At 44.1% G+C, this 19217-nt stretch overlaps 1 protein-coding gene across 1 annotated transcript in view; it reads right to left on the bottom strand.

The window, feature by feature from the left end:
- CFAP61 (cilia and flagella associated protein 61) overlaps nucleotides 1-19217 on the bottom strand; it is a 391053-nt gene that overhangs the window by 51876 nt on the left and 319960 nt on the right. Inside the window, exon 26 of the mRNA XM_049774327.1 lies at nucleotides 14260-14465. Coding sequence (XP_049630284.1) covers nucleotides 14260-14465 — 206 coding nt within the window. The remainder of the gene's footprint in view (nucleotides 1-14259; nucleotides 14466-19217) is intronic.

A 19217-nucleotide genomic window follows, 5' to 3' on the forward strand; every position in this document is an offset into this window, starting at 1 on the left:
ATCTTTTCTATGTACAAACCATGAAAGGCAAAGCATTACTGTAACATTGAATGTTTTAAAGTTCCATATTTTATATAGTGTTCATATATTAGCGACTTTTATTATTCAGTATTGACTAACTGAGTTTGTTTTTGCTACCTTACAAATACAAATACAAATACAAATATTTGTTTTGCTACCTTACAATTTTGGTATGAACAGCCAACAGGAAATGGGCTGGTTATAAGTTTAAGACAGTTTGAAACAATCTTGTCTTTCATCCTAGAAAAGTTAATTCCACACATAAATCACAGTGAGTAGGAGAGGGTGAGGTTTTTGATCAGAGCAATATTACAAATATAATAGTAATTGACATATGTTCTGCCAAATGGAATTGGTTGAGACTTTCAGAAATAAGGTTAAATGTAGCAGTCACAAGGTGAGAAGGACTGTTTAAAAATGTGATTTCACATAATGGAGTACTATTAAAGGATAAAAATAATTTAACCACAAGATAAAAATGGAATTACTGCAAACTGAGGCAAAGTAACCTCAGAATCCCATTTGTGACTCAGGAGCTCCATTTTGGCCCATGGTCAGGAAACATGAATGAGCTATAAGCCTAAGGACAAGGGGAAGGGGATGATAGACACCTCTTCTAGGGTCCACCCAGACATGGTCCAAGCAAACAGAGGCAGAGGGCATTGGAATCCTTTATATGATCCAGGAGAACCATTTCACTCTGCAACACATTTCATGGCAACACATTTCTTCACCTCTTCAAATCTGCCATGAGAATACAAAGACATCCTACTTCTTGTTACTTGCCACAAAACACACAAGAAGTACCTATAGATTGCAAGGGTCACAAAGGGAAAGCTAGTGAACAAAGATAGTAGCCTGACTCTGGAAACAACCCAAGTACCTGAGAACAGATGAGTGGATAAAGGAACTGTGATGTATTTATACAATGGAATCATACTCAGCCTTTAGGAAAAACAAAGTAATAAAATGTGCTTATACATGGGTAAACATGGAGAGTATCATGCTGAGAAAAATGAGTCAGAAGGAGACAGAATGATTGCACTCATATGCACGTTTAAAAAATAGAATATTAAGAATATTCAAAGACAATAGAAAATGAGGCCCAAGAGAATTGGTCAATGGTAGAAAAATGGCCCCAAGATGGAAGAGGACTGCAATTAGGACAGAGAATGGAACATCATAATAATGATGTTGGAACTGATCACTATGGACAAGAACTGGGTGCTGAAAGAGGGTAGAGCGATATGATGCCCTTTCAGTAACAGTATGCAAGCAGAAGTGCCTAAAAGGAAAATGTGTGAAGAGAGCTAGAAAGAGAGGGTTGGGGGGAGAGAGGTATTTTCCATAACTGAGAGGAGGATGGAAGGGAAACTGGGATATTGGTGGTGGGAAGTGTACACTGGTTAAAGGATGAGTGTTGGGACATTGTATGACTAAAATTCAATAATCAGCAACTTTGTCATTGTGTATCTCATGGTGGTTTAATGCATAACTAGTAAAAAAATGGCCGAAATAATTAATCAAGATAGAATTAATCAAGTTAAGCAAAATAAGTCATAGGAAGAAGGGCAAATACTGCATGATCTCACTCATATGTGGTATACAGAAAAACAAAACAAGGGAATAGGCAAACAAATGATAACAAATACCTGACCCTGGATTATAAACTAAGAATAGCATGTAAAAGAGAAATGTAGAGGTGAACCACAGTAATGTAAGGCCATCAGTAGAGAGGTTGGAGCAATAATATACAGCAGATAGGGTACTTGTCTTGTAAGAGGTCGATCTAGATTTGATCCCTGACAGCCCAGATGGTCTCCTGAGTGATCCCTGAGTGCAGAATAGGATTAAGCCCTGAGCACTTCTGGTATGGTCCAAAAAGCCAAAAATAACAAAGAATGTTGGTGGAAGGTCTTCAGCATTTTGGCGGTAGTGAGGTGAGGTAACATTCAAGTAATAAATGTTAATACTATTGTATATATGAGACCTAAGCTTGAATAATTAACATATTTTAAAGTGTATATTTATGGGAGCATTGGTGATGGGAAGGTTGCAGTGGTGAAGGGGGTGTTCTTTTTATGACTGAAACCCAACTACAATCATGTTTGTAATCACAGTGTTTAAATAAAGATATTATTATTTTAAAAAAATAAAGTGTGTATTTAGTTTCACAGGCTAATCCAGTGAGCAACCCTATCTGGGAATGAATCCTTCTTGGGATGGGGGGTAAGGAGGCCAAAAATAATCTGGGAGGGTGGTGCTCCCTAGACTGAATAAGCAAGACCTATTCACATCACCTTTTATGTAATTAGGAAATTGAATAAAGAGAATTGAATTACTGCAATGCAGAAGGGAGAGTGGATTTGACCTTACCATGTCATTTGAAAATGGATTCCTTCAAAGACTCCCATATGTCTACCACATATTATTTCAAAGGTCATTGACTGTGAATCAAACAGAGAAGCAGGAGCACTGCAGAGTCTTCAGAAAGGCCTGTTGATTCTGGTAAGTGTACCGATAGGGACATTTGTTTCTTACTAGAATATTAGCTGAGAGCTTTTAGACATGCATTTCCCAAAAGTGAGACATTGAAGGAAGCAGCATTATTTGAAGACACATGTCTTGCCTAAAATTTGGAGAATTTTGAAAATCAGGTACCTAGAATTCATTGCTCAATTTTCCTACTGAACATGGCACAAGACAGAAGAGGAGAAATACATTTAACTCATATTTAAACTGTAGTCTAATAGATGAATTAGGAGCCAACATGGGCTAGCAGCTCTGACAGAGAGAGCACAGGGCAACTTTCCTCAGATAACAACTTCTGGAGTTTGATAGTTTAAAAAGGTAATGGCCTTTGAAAGGGCCTGTGAAAATCCCTTGCGGAGTCTTGCACACATCAGCACTTACCTACTAAAAATAGGCCACTGGAGTGCCAGTGAAAGTCTGAAGGACGGCAGTGCTGGCAGGAGAGGATGACTGTGCTTGAGAGCTGAGCATGTTAAGATGTGAAAAGAGGTGATTTAATCAAGGTTGATGAGTATCTGATGGGCTCTCACAAAGCCACTAGGGCAAGACCTATTTGCACCGTGAGGATAAAGGATGCTGCTGACTGTTAATTAAGGTAAAAGGAGACTGCAGAACTCAGCAGACAATGCTTTTTCCCCATAGATCCATGAACAAGTGGGATCAGTGAAGAGAAAGCAGAAGTAAGCTAGCAGACTTGTCTACCTGGCTAAAGCCCTGTGCCCAGGATTTCTCAGCTCCCCTCTCCTCTCTAACTTCCAACCACTCTCAGTAGTAGCTAAACCCCTGCAAAGGACTGAGCAGGCTGGGTGGGAATGACAAGGAGCATTATAGGTGTGTGAAAGCCAAATCCGAGACTCAAGTGCACCTAAGAAGATCCATGGAGGAATTGCTTTAGTGCCATATTTAGCAGAAAACATGAAGTTCTGTCTCAGTCATCTGGTAGTACCCAGGAGCCCTATTTCTTCTGCAGAGTGGGCAGGTTAATGAGGTAATTTATTTTTTCCTGCCATGCTCTTGTGCACATAGACCTGCACTTTTACATGGAGCATCCCCAGCAGTGAATTTACTCTCTTACTCACCTGAAGGATTGTACTAGACAAAAAAAAAAAAAAAAAAGGACTAAAATTGAGGCAAACTCCAAACTAGTCTGGGCTTTAAACCTCAATGATACTGTGGTCCAGTGCAAACAACAGCCTTTGTGTCTCAGAGGCTGGCTGCTACCATGCCCCTGCACAGATCTGAGCAAACTCCAATAAAGCCAGGCTGAGCCACTACTGATGAGGTTAGGACCAAGACAGCATCTCTCCACTTTAGATGCCGGCATTGTTATTGGCATATCAAGGCTGTTGATGAGGAAGACTCAGATTGGGCAACACAAAGAGAAAGATCCAGAGGGTTTCTTTGAATATGAAAAAATACAAAACTTGGTCTTGAGGACTAGGTTTTCTGGTAGAAGACAGAGCAGCAGAGTGGAAGCAGCCTTTACACCCAGTGGAAACATGGAAACGTGCCTGAATTCAAATGACAGATGATATTAGTACTGCCCAGGCCAGGGAAATAACCAGCAATCACGTTAGTTCCACCACCCAAACTCCTCATGCCTCTGCTTGGAAAGAGCCTGAGTGTTTAGAAGAGCAGTTCAGTCCCTCCAACACAGAATGAGCATGGAGGCCTGGCAGCATTTCATGGCACTTGAGAAGAATGTGGCTGCAGCTGTAGGTCATGTGGAAGACTGACAAGGCAGAGGGGCCTTGGTGTGGCCCTCTTGCATCTGTCTGATAGCTATTAGTTGGCACATCCAAATCATGCCAGGGTAGCCCTCTTTTGCCATTTCAAATATTCACTCTTAGCCAATCAATTAAACTTAAAAAAATTTTCACTATCATCTACTAACAGCTGTGTCCCAACCTAGTTGTTCTGAGCTCACAAACTATTGTAACATTAGCTTCTTAGCAGAAATAAACAAATTCTTTAGGATACTTAAATATGCTTTTCAGGAAAGGCATTCAGCTCATCACTTGCCAACAGGTCACATTTTTCCTAAACAAAGAGCTGATTCCCTCCTAATATTTTTCCCCCAGTAAATTTTAAGTTTTCATTTTAAGTTTAATTTATATTTAAATACATCAAAGTCAGACATAAACTACATATAGACTTAAAATATGACAATTTGGCATAGATTATGATAAAGATATTATTTTGAAAGTAAAAAATAGAGAGATTTTTGGTTTGAACAACCAACATGCCCAGACCCTGTAGTCGATCTTTTGACAGTATGCTTCATGGGTGGAGACACCCTATATCTCTTCCAGTGGTCGGCAACCTTTTTTTTCAACTGAGCCAAATCTCGCCAAAACCACGATTAAAATTTATTTTGAAAGCCACACAGGGCATGCACTGACAGAGGCTAGGAGCAGAGTCCTGACTCCTGGAGTGGCCGCCCGGCACACAGAAGAGCCAAATTAAAAGTGTAAAGAGCCACATGTGGCTCGTGAGCCACAGGTTGCTGACCACTGTCTTACGCCAATAGAATTTCCTTTTTAATTTCTCCAACATTTGCTGTGCCTATGGGAAAAAAAAAGCGCCACACCTGCCCCTCCCCCTTTTTCTTTTCTTCTTTTAATTTTATTTATATTCCAGATAGGGGCTCCTGCTTTTATCATAGAATCTTAGAACTTGAATCATTTTTTTCTACTTCATATTTCTATGTCTTCCTACAAATTGAGAAAAGAGAAACAAGTGAATGGGGCCCAGGGGCCAAGCAGTCTCAGGAGCATTGAATGGGGAAAAAAATGGTCACATCTAAATACCCAAGCCAAAAGAAATGACAACAGAATCAAGAAACCAAGCTATAAACAAAATGAACCTGTTACACTAGTAGATCAGGAGCTAAGGATGGAGGGAACTATGGTGGAGGGAGGACAACACTGGTGGTGGCAATGGCCCTAATTCACTTTCACTAAATGCCTGAAATACAACTGTGAAAGACTTCTAATTCACAACGGTCTCAATTAAAAAATGTTTAAAAGAAGGAAAAATGGGGCTAGACTGGTGGCACAAGTAGTAGGACGTTTGTCTTGCATGCACTAACCTACGACGAACTGCGGTTCGATCCCCCCACATCACATAGAGTCTCCCAAGCCAGGAGTGATTTCTGAGTGCAGAGCCTGGAGTAACCCCTGAGCATCACTGGGTGTGGTCCAATTGCAAAAAAAAAAAAAAGTAAAAATGTGCAATATCCTATTTTGCTTTTTGAGAAATTATTGTTCTTAATATGATTCACATGGTTAGACATGGAAAGCTGTGCGACCTTGCTTGACAGGTATCAGTTTCATTTTAACTTTTTTCATTGATTTTTCTTTAGTTTATTATATTGTGGAATTTTGATTTTAAATGTTTTTTGTTTGTTTGAGGGCCAACCCAACAGTATTCAGGGCATAGTTCTGAGTCTGAACTCAGAGAACACTAGTCATGGTGCTCAGGGGATCACAGATGATAGAGCCCAGGTTGACTGTGTGCAAGAAAAACACTTTACCTGCTATCTTCTCACTCTGCCCCCTGTTGTGGAATTTTGGAAGACACTTTCTAGGCAGTGAGAATCTTAAAATTTAGAACTTCCTCCCCTTTCTCTCTCTCTAGCACTAGCTCTGTTATTATCCTGGGTAGATTTGAAGGACCTTCTTCCAATATTTCTAATAGCAGACTATATCTGGAAGTGATTTTCAACTAATTCCAGTCTTCTAAGCAGTGGAGGGAAAATGTGCCTTAGAATTTGAAAATGCCACCAGATTACACAGTCTGGCAGTGCTGAATTTCCTAAACAATATCTTGGACAGTTCCTGTCTTCTTCTCATAGGTGCTGTGAAGAAGACTAGAATCAGAGTCTGTCTCTATAACTGTGAAGCTCCATCTAGAACAGGTACTTTCTGCTCCCCAAAGGACTTCTGAATCTTCTGAACACTGCTATGGACAACCCTATATGAAAAAGAACTTAGCATCATCTTACCCAGGCTCTTCCATAGTTGGAAATCTATTGTGTGTAAATAGCTGGGCTTCATATGGCTGTGAGGTCCTGTGTGAATTCATCCAGTGTTCATGCTCTTTCCATATGATCTCTACCCTCTGGCCAATGCTATATAGAGGTCAGATTTTCTTGACGATTTGAAGAAATATTTGTCACTTGTGCTTTTTTTTTTTTTGTGAATGTTTGTTCTGCTTCCGGCTCCATCACAAAACATATGGCAGTTGCATAAGAATAAACTGCAGAAAAAGCTTTGCAAAAGCCAGCTCCCTGTGTGTGACACCAGGCGGGGAAAATCCGCAAAAGTACACCGGCCCAGTGGGGCCCAACTGTGAAAAACTGTGAGTGTGACCTGTCTATGTCTGTCTACTGTCCTCTTGCGTGAAACTCTTGCGAGTGGGGCAAAAAGAGGCTCCAGAAACCTCGCTCGCCCAGACGCCATTTTCAGGGAGGGACTACAGAGCATGAAAACCGGCAAAGCTTTGCAAAAGCCGGCTCCCTGTGTGTGACACCAGGCGGGGAAAATCCGCAAAAGTACACGGCCCAGTGGGGCCCAACTGTGAAAAACTGTGAGTGTGACCTGTCTATGTCTGTCTACTGTCCTCTTGCGTGAAACTCTTGCGAGTGGGGCAAAAAGAGGCTCCAGAAACCTCGCTCGCCCAGACGCCATTTTCAGGGAGGGACTACAGAGCATGAAAACCGGCAAAGCTTTGCAAAAGCCGGCTCCCTGTGTGTGACACCAGGCGGGGAAAATCCGCAAAAGTACACCGGCCCAGTGGGGCCCAACTGTGAAAAACTGTGAGTGTGACCTGTCTATGTCTGTCTACTGTCCTCTTGCGTGAAACTCTTGCGAGTGGGGCAAAAAGAGGCTCCAGAAACCTCGCTCGCCCAGACGCCATTTTCAGGGAGGGACTACAGAGCATGAAAACTGGCAAAGCTTTGCAAAAGCCGGCTCCCTGTGTGTGACACCAGGCGGGGAAAATCCGCAAAAGTACACCGGCCCAGTGGGGCCCAACTGTGAAAAACTGTGAGTGTGACCTGTCTATGTCTGTCTACTGTCCTCTTGCGTGAAACTCTTGCGAGTGGGGCAAAAAGAGGCTCCAGAAACCTCGCTCGCCCAGACGCCATTTTCAGGGAGGGACTACAGAGCATGAAAACCGGCAAAGCTTTGCAAAAGCCGGCTCCCTGTGTGTGACACCAGGCGGGGAAAATCCGCAAAAGTACACCGGCCCAGTGGGGCCCAACTGTGAAAAACTGTGAGTGTGACCTGTCTATGTCTGTCTACTGTCCTCTTGCGTGAAACTCTTGCGAGTGGGGCAAAAAGAGGCTCCAGAAACCTCGCTCGCCCAGACGCCATTTTCAGGGAGGGACTACAGAGCATGAAAACCGGCAAAGCTTTGCAAAAGCCGGCTCCCTGTGTGTGACACCAGGCGGGGAAAATCCGCAAAAGTACACCGGCCCAGTGGGGCCCAACTGTGAAAAACTGTGAGTGTGACCTGTCTATGTCTGTCTACTGTCCTCTTGCGTGAAACTCTTGCGAGTGGGGCAAAAAGAGGCTCCAGAAACCTCGCTCGCCCAGACGCCATTTTCAGGGAGGGACAACAGAGCATGAAAACCGGCAAAGCTTTGCAAAAGCCGGCTCCCTGTGTGTGACACCAGGCGGGAAAATCCGCAAAAGTACACCGGCCCAGTGGGGCCCAACTGTGAAAAACTGTGAGTGTGACCTGTCTATGTCTGTCTACTGTCCTCTTGCGTGAAACTCTTGCGAGTGGGGCAAAAAGAGGCTCCAGAAACCTCGCTCGCCCAGACGCCATTTTCAGGGAGGGACTACAGAGCATGAAAACTGGCAAAGCTTTGCAAAAGCCGGCTCCCTGTGTGTGACACCAGGCGGGGAAAATCCGCAAAAGTACACCGGCCCAGTGGGGCCCAACTGTGAAAAACTGTGAGTGTGACCTGTCTATGTCTGTCTACTGTCCTCTTGCGTGAAACTCTTGCGAGTGGGGCAAAAAGAGGCTCCAGAAACCTCGCTCGCCCAGACACCATTTTCAGGGAGGGACTACAGAGCATGAAAACCGGCAAAGCTTTGCAAAAGCCGGCTCCCTGTGTGTGACACCAGGCGGGGAAAATCCGCAAAAGTACACCGGCCCAGTGGGGCCCAACTGTGAAAAACTGTGAGTGTGACCTGTCTATGTCTGTCTACTGTCTACTCCGCTTCGCTACGCGGCCGTGCACTCTTTCTAAGGAAAGAACTCCATTGCAACAAGAAGGAAATATCACACTAGGAACGGCGCTATATCACAGAAGCAAACATTTCTCTTCGGACTGTCTTCTCTGTTGCATGCTCGGGCCTAAGATTTGACCCAGTGTGAGGCTTCATCCACGGAGGACTCCCCTCCCTTAGAGGTAAGTCAGCCCATCCAGAAAGGAAGGAACCAGAGGAGTGTGCTGCCTGCATCATATAGATAATGAATACCACCAAAACACGTAAAAAAACCCACAATACAAGTGTGACAATGGGGAAACAACGCAGGCCAGCATCAGACATAGAGAATGAAGATGACAATTCTGAGGACCAGATAATGACCAACCAACTAATCAACCTCTCAGATAAGGACTTTAGACTAGCAATATGGAAGATGCTCAACGGACTCCAAAAAACCATGGATCGAGTTGAACAGAACACTAATAAGAACCAAGAAAATATGAAGACAGAAATCACAAAACTCCAAACCGAAATAGCATGTCAACTAACAGGACTGAAAAAGTCAGTAAACGAAGTGAATGACAAAATGGATAAGCTCTGGGACAGGGTATCAGAAGCTGAGAATAGACTTGGTGCTGTGGAAGATGAGATACATAACAATTCCATACAGCAGGAGAGATTGGACAAAAAACTTAAAGCAAATGAGCAGACAATGGAAAAATTAGTCAAAGAATGGGAACAGATGAAAATAGAAGTCTATGATAAGATCAACAGAAACAACTTAAGAATCATTGGAGTCCCAGAGACCCAGGAAGAAAATTTCCAGGAAGAATCAACGGTCAAGAACATCATTAAAGAGAAACTTCCAGAGCTAAAGAATATATGTGATCAAATCCTGCATGCCCGAAGAGTACCAACCAAAAGAGACCCCAGTAAAACCACCCCAAGACACATCCTAGTCACAATGACAAATCCCACAGATAGAGACAGAATTCTGAAAACAGCAAGATCAAAAGGGGAAATCACGTTCAAGCAAGCTTCCCTGAGATTTACAGCAGACCTGTCACCAGAAACACTCAATGCCAGAATGCAGTGGTGGGATATTGTGACAAGACTAAATGAAATGAATGCTTCACCCAGAATACTATACTCAGGAAAACTCACTTTCCATTTTGATGGAAGAATACATGGTTTCACAGACAAAAAACAGCTCAGAAACTTCACAGACACAAAACCAGTCTTAAGAGAAAAACTGAAAGACCTAATCTAAGACAAGACTACCCAAAAGACACACCAAATTTTGAAATAAAGATGGCGTTAAATCCCAGGACAATTCTTTCTCTCAACGTCAATGGACTAAATGCACCAGTTAAGAGACACAGAGTGGCTAAATGGATCAAAAAACTCAATCCAACTTTCTGCTGCCTAAAAGAAACGCACCTGAATAGTCAGAACAAACATAGACTCAAAATAAAAGGCTGGAGAAAAATTATTCAAGCAAACAACACCCATAAAAAAGCTGGAGTGGCCATACTAATATCAGATAATGCAAACTTTATACTCAGGAAGGTTGTAATGGACAAAGATGGACATTTTATATTAATCAAGGGGTACGTAGAGCAGGAAGAATTCACTCTCCTAAACATATATGCACCAAATGAGGGGCCAGCAAAATATTTAATACAACTGTTGACAAATCTGAAAAATAATATCAACAACAACACAGTAATTGTGGGGGACCTTAACACGGGTTTGTCAACACTGGATAGGTCAACCAGACTGAAACCCAACAAGAATATACTAGACCTGAGGAGAGAAATGGAAGAAAGAGGCCTAGTGGATATATATAGGACACTCCATCCCCAGAAACCTGGATACACATTCTTCTCCAATGTACATGGGACATTCTCCAGGATAGACTACATGCTGGCACATAAAACATACCTCCATAAGATCAAGAGGATAGAAATTTTACAGACTACCTTCGCTGACCACAAGGCTCTGAAATTATTTGTGAATTCCAAAGGGACTCAGAAGAAAAACTTTAACACCTGGAAGTTAAACAGCCTCATGCTCAATAACCAGTGGGTCCGAGATTAAATCAAGGAGGAAATCAAAAGGTTCCTGGAAACAAATGACAATAAAGACACAAACTATCAGAACTTATGGGACACAGCAAAAGCAGTACTGAGAGGAAAATTTATAGCTTTGCAAGCACACATCAGGAAGGAAGAAGGAGCCTACCTGAGTAGCTTAATGACACAGCTAATAGAACTAGAAAATGCTCAACAAAAGGACCCAAGACTAGGAAGACAGAAGGAAATAACAAAGCTGAGAGCATAAATCAACCAAGTGGAAACTCAAAAAACAATCCGAAAGATCAACGAAAGCAGAAGTTGGTTCTTTGAAAAAATAAACAAGATTGATAGACAACTGGCAAACCTAACAAAGAAAGAGAGAGAGAGAAACTTGATAACTCGTATCAGGAATGAAAAAAGAGAGATCACTACTGATATGACAGAGATTCAAAGGGTAATCAGAAACTACTTTGAAAAACTCTACGCCACTAAAAATGAAAACCTGGAAGAAATGGATAAATTCTTGGACTCTTATAATCTTCCACAGTTGAAGGAAGAGGATGTAGCATATCTAAACACCCCCATCACCATTGATGAAATTAAAACAGTAATCAAATGTCTGCCGAAAAACAAAAGCCCAGGTCCAGATGGATTCACTAATGAATTCTATCAAACTTTCCAAGAGGAACTAGTGCCAATCTTGGCAAGACTCTTTCATGAAATTGAACAAACAGAAACACTTCCAAATAGCTTTTATGAAGCCAACATCACCTTGATACCTAAACCAGACAGAGACGCTACCAAAAAAGAAAATTACAGACCAATATCACTGATGAATGCAGATGCAAAGATCCTCAACAAAATCCTGGCTAATAGGATTCAATGCCTCGTTAAGAAGATCATCCACTACGATCAAGTAGGTTTCATCCCAGGAATGCAAGGCTGGTTTAACATCCGTAAATCTATCAACATAATACACAACATCAATAACAAGAAAAATAAAAACCACATGATCATATCAATAGATGCAGAGAAAGCATTTGATAAGGTCCAACACCCATTCTTGATCAAAACTCTCAGCAAGATGGGAATGGAGGGAACCTTTCTCAATATAGTGAAGGCCATCTACCACAAGCCAGTGGCAAATATTATCCTCAATGGAGAAAAACTGAAAGCCTTCCCTCTAAATTCTGGCACAAGACAAGGCTGTCCTCTCTCACCACTCCTATTCAACATAGCACTGGAAGTACTTGCTATAGCGATTAGGCAAGAAAAGGATATCAAGGGAATCCAGATAGGAAAGAAAGAAGTCAAGCTCTCACTGTTTGCAGATGACATGATACTCTACTTAGAAAACACTAAAGACTCTATCAAAAAGCTTCTAGAAACAATAGTCTCATATAGCAAGGTGTCAGGCTACAAAATTAACACACAAAAATCAATGGCCTTTCTATACACCAATAGTAATAAGGATGAAATGGACATTAAGAAATCAACCCCATTCACAATAGTGCCACACAAACTCAAATATCTTGGAATCAACTTGACTAAATATGTGAAGGACCTATACAAAGAAAACTATAAAACTCTGGTCCAAGAAATAAGAGAGGACACATGGAAATGGAAACGCATACCCTGCTTATGGATTGGCAGGATTAACATCATCAAAATGGCAATACCCCCAAGGCATTATACAGATTTAATGCCATCCCTCTAAAGATACCCATGACATTCTTCAAAGAAGTGGATCAGACACTTTTGAAATTCATTTGGAACAATAAACACCCTCGAATAGCTAAAGCAATCATTGGGAAAAAGAATATGGGAGGAATTACTTTCCCCAACTTTAAACTGTACTACAAAGCAACAGTTATCAAAACAGCATGGTATTGGAATAAGGACAGACCCTCAGATCAGTGGAATAGGCTTGAATACTCAGAAAATGTTCCCCAGACATACAATCACCTAATTTTTGATAAAGGAGCAGGAAATCCTAAATGGAGCAGGGAAAGCCTCTTCAACAAGTGGTGTTGGCACAATTGGATAGCCACTTGCAAAAAATTGAACTTAGACCCCCAGCTAACATCATGTATGAAGGTAAAATCCAAATGGATTAAAGACCTCGATATCAGCCCCAAAACCATAAGATATATAGAACAGCACATAGGCAAAACACTCCAGGACATTACAGGCATCTTCAAGGAGGAAACTGCACTCTCCAAGCAAGTGAAAGCAGAGATTAACAGATGGGAATATATTAAGCTGAGAAGCTTCTGCACCTCAAAGTAAATAGTGCCCAGGATACAAGAGCCACCCACTGAGTGGGAGAAACTATTCACTCAATACCCATCAGATAAGGGGCTAATCTCCAAAATATACAAGGCACTGACAGAACTTTACAAGAAAAAAATATCTAACCCCATCAAAAAATGGGGAGAAGAAATGAACAGACACTTTGACAAAGAAGAAATACACATGGCCAAAAGACACATGAAAAAATGTTCCACATCACTAATCATCAGGGAGATGCAAATTAAAACAACGATGAGATACAACCTCACACCCCAGAGAATGGCACACATCACAAAGAATGAGAATCAACAGTGTTGGCGGGGATGTGGAGAGAAAGGAACTCTTATCCACTGCTGGTGGGAATGCCGTCTAGTTCAACCTTTATGGAAAGCGATATGGAGATTCCTCCAAAAACTGGAAATCGAGCTCCCATACGATCCAGCTATACCACTCCTAGGAATATACCCTAGGAACACAAAAATACAAAACAAAAACCCCTTCCTTACACCTATATTCATTGCAGCACTATTTACCATAGCAAGACTCTGGAAACAACCAAGATGCCCTTCAACAGACGAATGGCTAAAGGAAACTGTGGTACATATACACAATGGAATATTATGCAGCTGTCAGGAGAGATGAAGTCATGAAATTTTCCTATACATGGATGTACACGGAATCTATTATTCTGAGTGAAATAAGTCAGAGAGAGAGAGAAAAACGCAGAATGGTCTCACTCATCTATGGGTTTTAAGAAAAATGAAAGACACCCTTGTAATAATAATTTTCAGACACAAAAGAGAAAAGAGCTGGAAGTTCCAGCTCACCTCAGGAAGCTCACCACAAAGAGTGATGAGTTTAGTTAGGGAAATAACTACATTTTGAACTGTCCTAATAATGAGAATGTATGAGGAAAATGGAGAGCCTGTCTAGAGTACAGGCGGGGGTCGGGTGGGGTGAAGGGAGACTTGGGACATTGGTGATGGTAATGTTGCACTGGTGATGGGTGGTGTTCTTTACATGACTGAAACCCAAACACAATCATGTATGTAATTAAGGTGTTTAAATAAATTTATTAAAAAAAAAAGAATAAACTGCAATACTCAGCTTACCTGTAGAGATCTGGGATCATGTTGTCATTGAATCGACCACACAGATTGTTGAGGACTTGCTCATGTTGGCCAAACAAGCGGATGTAGTTGGAAGTGGGGAATGGCTTCTTTGAAAGGCATGTGATGGTTTCCACCATTCTATACTTATTGATATGTATCCGGAAGTAATTCCCTTCATTTGCACTTCCTGTTACTATCTCAGTACCCTGTGAAGAAAGGGGGGCGCATCAAGGAAACGACATTAGAAACATTTTTGGACTTTGAAACTTCATTATAGCAATATATTCTTCAACCATAACAGGTTCTAACTTATCACACCTTTCAAATAACAATAATGAATTTTTATGGAAGGAGCTACACCCAAAAGTGCTGAGGGGTTATGCCTGGCTCTGTACTCAGGAATCACTCCCGATAGGTTTGGGGACCATATGAGATGCCAGTGATTACCCCGGTTGGCCGCATGGAAGGCAAGTACCCTCACCAGGCACCCCCAGCAATAAACATTGGCACCCCCAGTAATAAACATTGACTGGGTCAGAAGAAGATAATAGGGTATCAGAAATAATATACATGAACTTAATGACTAAAATGTTCCCCAGGATGTCTGATTCTGTCAACATGTTGTTCCTTGTTTATAAATTAGTTGCTAGGTGATAACCAATATTCTGCTACTCAGTCTCTCATACAGTTAATATGGAGAACTACAGTTTATCTTCTGTGTTGTATCCTAAAACTATCAATTTTCTTAGTCTCAATTAATTTTGAGGGAAAACTCTCACAATTAAGAGTGATCAGAATTATTTTCTGTTCTCAAGTTTCTAAACAGTTGAACAAGGAAAAGGCAAGTTCCTCATAGCCCAGATTCAACTATTTGGTAAGGTTTATTCCAAAAAAAAATCCAGGCATGAGAAATACACTTCCACATTATTATGGCTACTTTCAAATTGTTAATAAACAAAGATATGGATCTGTGGCTTTACACTCCCAAAAATTAGTTACACTGCCGTATAACCCAAATGATAAGTAAAGGTGTTATTCTAATCTAGGTGATGAGCACATTTTCAATTTTAGCCTCAATGTCTAAACAACCAGGGGCAACAGCAGCTAAACTGGGAAGCTTTGGTGGACAAACATAAGTTTGGTTAGTGAAGGCTCAACCTCCATTTTGCCCCTACACTGTGAACCTTGTGCTTGGAAAAGTTCAAGAAACCTTTGCCACTATAGTGCACATAGATTCAGGCTTTTGCTGTGAACTTAAATATGGCATTTAGAAATGCAAGGCAAGCTGGACTATACCAACTCCAAATATTTACTTAGTCCTGGATATTCCCTGGGGATTTAGAAAACCAAGGACACACAGTTTAACTAGATGCTTAAATAAACTGAAACAACTTGGAAGGTGTTTGGCTATCATAGAGTGAAGCCCGAAGGAGAAGTCAGTCAATTGTTAGATACCAGGTGAATTACAAGGAGGATGGCAGGTAAATCTTGCACCAATGCCCATTAAGTGTGTGAACTGGGTACTTGGAGGGTTTGGGGAGATATGCAGAGAACAAATACATAAACACATAGGAAGGGAATGAGGGGGAGGATGTGATAAAAAAAAGTGGACTGTCTTTATTAATATGGATGGGCAGGGGAAAGAAATCTACCAGAAAAAGAATCACCTAGCAAGGCATTCTTATTTTTTTTTATCTTTTTTTTTATTTAAACACCTTGGTTACAAACATGATTGTGGTTGGGTTTCAGTCATATCAGATGACACCCCCCCAACACCAGTACAACATTCCCATCACCAATGTCCCAAATATCCCTCCTCCCCTTCCCGCCCCACCTGTACTCTAGACAGGCTTTCCACTTCCCTCATATATTCTCATTGTTAGGATAGTTCCCAATGTGGTTATTTCTCTAACTAAACTCATCACTCTTTGTGGTGAGATTCATGAGGTTGGCTGTAACATCCAACCCTCTCTGCTTTTGTCTCTGTAAATGAGAAATTTGAGAATATCTTTCATTTTTCTTAAAACCCATAGATGAGTGAGACCATTCTCCATCTTTGTCTTTCTCTCTGACTTATTTCACTCAGCATAATACATTCCATGTGGGGGCTCTGGGCAGAACAGCTAGCCATAGGACCCTGGGCTGACCACTTTGTCCAGGAGAGCATGATTCCCCCCACACCAGGCGTGTCTTCAGGGCCACGCCTGGTTAATCGGGCCTTGGGGGGAGGGGGTGAGAAATTCCTCCCTAGGCATCCAAAAACTACAGAGGCCCGGCTGGGCCCAGAACACTCCGAATGCCAGGATTTCTTGGTGTGTTTGCCTGGTATGTTGGGGGCTCTGGGCAGGACAGCTAGCCATAGGACCCCTGGGCTGACCACTTAGTCCAGGGGAGCAAGATTCCCCCACACCAGGCGGGTCTTCAGGGCCACGCCTGGTTAATCGGGCCCTGGGGGGAGGGGGTGAGAAATCCTTCCTAGGCATCCAAAAACCACAGAGGCTCGGCTGGGCCCAGAACACTCCGAATGCCAGGATTTCTTGGTGTGTTTGCCTGGTATGTTGGGGGCTCTGGGCAGGACAGCTAGCCATAGGACCCCTGGGCTGACCACTTAGTCCAGGGGAGCAAGATTCCCCCACACCAGGCGGGTCTTCAGGGCCACGCCTGGTTAATCGGGCCCTGGGGGGAGGGGGTGAGAAATCCTTCCTAGGCATCCAAAAACCACAGAGGCTCGGCTGGGCCCAGAACACTCCGAATGCCAGGATTTCTTGGTGTGTTTGCCTGGTATGTTGGGGGCTCTGGGCAGGACAGCTAGCCATAGGACCCCTGGGCTGACCACTTAGTCCAGGGGAACAAGATTCCCCCACACCAGGCGGGTCTTCAGGGCCACGCCTGGTTAATCGGGCCCTGGGGGGAGGGGGTGAGAAATCCTTCCTAGGCATCCAAAAACCACAGAGGCTCGGCTGGGCCCAGAACACTCCGAATGCCAGGATTTCTTGGTGTGTTTGCCTGGTATGATGGGGGCTCTGGGCAGGACAGCTAGCCATAGGACCCCTGGGCTGACCACTTAGTCCAGGGGAGCAAGATTCCCCCACACCAGGCGGGTCTTCAGGGCCACGCCTGGTTAATCGGGCCCTGGGGGGGAGGGGTGAGAAATCCTTCCTAGGCATCCAAAAACCACAGAGGCTCAGCTGGGACCAGAACACTCCGAATGCCAGGATTTCTTGGTGTGTTTGCCTGGTATGTTGGGGGCTCTGGGCAGGACAGCTAGCCATAGGACCCCTGGGCTGACCACTTAGTCCAGGGGAGCAAGATTCCCCCACACCAGGCGGGTCTTCAGGGCCACGCCTGGTTAATCGGGCCCTGGGGGGAGGGGGTGAGAAATCCTTCCTAGGCATCCAAAAACCACAGAGGCTCGGCTGGGCCCAGAACACTCCGAATGCCAGGATTTCTTGGTGTGTTTGCCTGGTATGATGGGGGCTCTGGGCAGGACAGCTAGCCATAGGACCCCTGGGCTGACCACTTAGTCCAGGGGAGCAAGATTCCCCCACACCAGGCGGGTCTTCAGGGCCACGCCTGGTTAATCGGGCCCTGGGGGGAGGGGGTGAGAAATCCTTCCTAGGCATCCAAAAACCACAGAGGCTCAGCTGGGACCAGAACACTCCGAATGCCAGGATTTCTTGGTGTGTTTGCCTGGTATGTTGGGGGCTCTGGGCAGGACAGCTAGCCATAGGACCCCTGGGCTGACCACTTAGTCCAGGGGAGCAAGATTCCCCCACACCAGGCGGGTCTTCAGGGCCACGCCTGGTTAATCGGGCCCTGGGGGGAGGGGGTGAGAAATCCTTCCTAGGCATCCAAAAACCACAGAGGCTCGGCTGGGACCAGAACACTCCGAATGCCAGGATTTCTTGGTGTGTTTGCCTGGTATGTTGGGGGCTCTGGGCAGGACAGCTAGCCATAGGACCCCTGGGCTGACCACTTAGTCCAGGGGAGCAAGATTCCCCCACACCAGGCGGGTCTTCAGGGCCACGCCTGGTTAATCGGGCCCTGGGGGGAGGGGGTGAGAAATCCTTCCTAGGCATCCAAAAACCACAGAGGCTCAGCTGGGACCAGAACACTCCGAATGCCAGGATTTCTTGGTGTGTTTGCCTGGTATGTTGGGGGCTCTGGGCAGGACAGCTAGCCATAGGACCCCTGGGCTGACCACTTAGTCCAGGGGAACAAGATTCCCCCACACCAGGCGGGTCTTCAGGGCCACGCCTGGTTAATCGGGCCCTGGGGGGAGGGGGTGAGAAATCCTTCCTAGGCATCCAAAAACCACAGAGGCTCGGCTGGGACCAGAACACTCCGAATGCCAGGATTTCTTGGTGTGTTTGCCTGGTATGTTGGGGGCTCTGGGCAGGACAGCTAGCCATAGGACCCCTGGGCTGACCACTTAGTCCAGGGGAGCAAGATTCCCCCACACCAGGCGGGTCTTCAGGGCCACGCCTGGTTAATCGGGCCCTGGGGGGAGGGGGTGAGAAATCCTTCCTAGGCATCCAAAAACCACAGAGGCTCGGCTGGGACCAGAACACTCCGAATGCCAGGATTTCTTGGTGTGTTTGCCTGGTATGTTGGGGGCTCTGGGCAGGACAGCTAGCCATAGGACCCCTGGGCTGACCACTTAGTCCAGGGGAACAAGATTCCCCCACACCAGGCGGGTCTTCAGGGCCACGCCTGGTTAATCGGGCCCTGGGGGGAGGGGGTGAGAAATCCTTCCTAGGCATCCAAAAACCACAGAGGCTCGGCTGGGACCAGAACACTCCGAATGCCAGGATTTCTTGGTGTGTTTGCCTGGTATGTTGGGGGCTCTGGGCAGGACAGCTAGCCATAGGACCCCTGGGCTGACCACTTAGTCCAGGGGAACAAGATTCCCCCACACCAGGCGGGTCTTCAGGGCCACGCCTGGTTAATCGGGCCCT

This window comes from Suncus etruscus, chromosome 6 (assembly GCF_024139225.1).
Source record: "Suncus etruscus isolate mSunEtr1 chromosome 6, mSunEtr1.pri.cur, whole genome shotgun sequence".
Classification (NCBI taxonomy): domain Eukaryota; kingdom Metazoa; phylum Chordata; class Mammalia; order Eulipotyphla; family Soricidae; genus Suncus; species Suncus etruscus.